Genomic DNA, 1,853 nt, shown 5'->3' with positions numbered 1-1,853 from the left:
AACTTCTGTCCATTGGTGATTTCCTTAGAAATAACGGGATTTCTCTACTCTTAATAATCTACGGCTAAATGAACCCCCACGTTCCCTGGTTTATATAGAGTATTGTAGTATCACCACCTTTGGTTAAATGTAGAACTTTTTATAGTCTGTCGAGCTTCAACATAAAAAAAGAAAGGCAACTAGGTGATATTGAAAGCAAATCGTGATTGATGTTAAGCAATGATAAGGTTGATGGTAACAATTGATGTTAATTACTTCTAATTAAAAGATTTAATTTTAATTAATAAAATGCATAAAGTATTTTCAAATTCTGGTTGGGTTGATCAGTTTGTACAAGAATGGTGTACTAATTTATAGTCTACTGTACTAAGCATGCAAATTCAATTGTTCATTGGGAGAAAAAAAAGCACCAGAGAAAAGTTTGCTTTTCCTTTTCTCCTCCAATGCAAAGGGGCATCATTTGTCTGACCTAACCAGGTTAATGCGGATTCACTTTATCACATAAAGGCATGTCCCAGCAATCCTGAGGAACCATATCAGAACCCCAAAAAGCAAAGTTGATGTCCAAACATTAATTATTTTCACGATGCACTGCATACATATTTGATGATGTTGGAGAAATCTGCAATAAGATAAATTTGTTCACACTCTCCATAAAAGTGCACTTTCTGATAAGGTAGTAGATGCTGTTTATGTTCTTGATGCCATTGTAGGCTTCGATTCGAATGACCAAGCAACTAGATGTGCTTCAGCCTACATTCCTCCTGGGGGCTATAAACAATTCCTTAATAGCTATGGGCTCAAAGGAAAGAGATTGGGCATAGTGAGAAATCCATTTCTCAAAATTGTTGAAGGATTAGGTTTAGGTCAGACATTTGAGACCCATTTACAAACACTAAGGTGACACATAATAAAATTATAACCAACACTTTGTATTCAGGCAGCTGAAACGATCGGCTTAGCCCAATGCCTAATGGTTCAATCTTTTTAATAAAGTACTAACTTTTTGTGAATTCAGGGGAGAAGGTGCTGTTTTGGTAGACAATTTGCAAATAGCCAACATCGATGTTATACTGAATTTCAACTCAAGTGGAGAAGCACTAGCAACCTTAGCTGAATTCAAATTGTCCTTGAATGCCTACCTTCAAGAGTTGGTGGCTTCCCCAGTGCGATCCTTGGCAGATATCATTGCCTTCAACCTGAAATTCCCCGATTTGGTGGGTAAAGAGCATGAAATTACGCATATGTACATTAATTATTTCGAGAAACATTCCACAGGATTAATGATCACACTGAATGTTGGTTAATATGGTGGGCTTTGCAGGAACTGACAGATAAAATAGGCCAAGATATCTTTCTGGCAGCCCAGGCCACAAATGGGATTGGCGCTCAGGAGAGGGCAGCATTGTCAAACTTGGAAAATCTGTCGAGAAATGGATTCGAGAAGTTGATGAGCGACTACAAGCTGGATGCATTGGTGACTGCTGGGTCAGATGTTTCTCCTATCTATGCAATTGGAGGGTTCCCTGCAATTATTGTGCCTGCTGGATATGATAGCCAGGGGGTTCCTATTGGCCTTTCCTTTGGGGGACTGAAGGGCTCGGAGCCCAAGCTAATTGAAATCGCATATGGCTTTGAGCAAGCTACCAAGATTAGGAAGCCTCCTTCATTCAAACCTTGAAAATTACTTTCCACTACGGCCCTTTACCTATTGTCTATTTGCTATTCATGAAAATTAAGTATGAAATAAACTATACGGCATTAATTATTTTTTTCTCTCTTTTACATCAATTTTCAGAATTTTCATCAATTAAAATTTTCTAAACAACAATTTAGCTTTATATATATATATA

At 37.6% G+C, this 1,853-nt stretch overlaps 1 protein-coding gene and 1 pseudogene across 1 annotated transcript; one reads left to right on the top strand and one right to left on the bottom strand.

Moving 5' to 3' along the window:
* LOC110417857 (dirigent protein 4 pseudogene) overlaps window positions 1–28 on the bottom strand; it is a 942-nt pseudogene extending 914 nt beyond the window's left edge.
* A 191-nt stretch (window positions 29–219) lies between these two features.
* LOC110418078 (putative amidase At4g34880) lies at window positions 220–1,681 on the top strand. The gene is made up of 4 exons (XM_021430693.1): window positions 220–234; window positions 677–900; window positions 1,019–1,217; window positions 1,325–1,681. Exons 1-4 carry the CDS (start codon window positions 220–222, stop codon window positions 1,679–1,681), a joined length of 795 nt encoding a protein of 264 aa, XP_021286368.1.
* The last annotated feature ends 172 nt before the right edge of the window (window positions 1,682–1,853 follow it).

The sequence above is a fragment of the Theobroma umbraticum genome, unplaced genomic scaffold, assembly GCF_002168275.2.
Source record: "Theobroma umbraticum cultivar Fairchild unplaced genomic scaffold, ASM216827v3 scaffold_50.0, whole genome shotgun sequence".
NCBI lineage: Eukaryota > Viridiplantae > Streptophyta > Magnoliopsida > Malvales > Malvaceae > Theobroma > Theobroma umbraticum.
The sequence above is the reverse complement of the archived record's forward strand: the minus strand, read 5'-3'. Positions and strand labels throughout refer to the sequence as shown.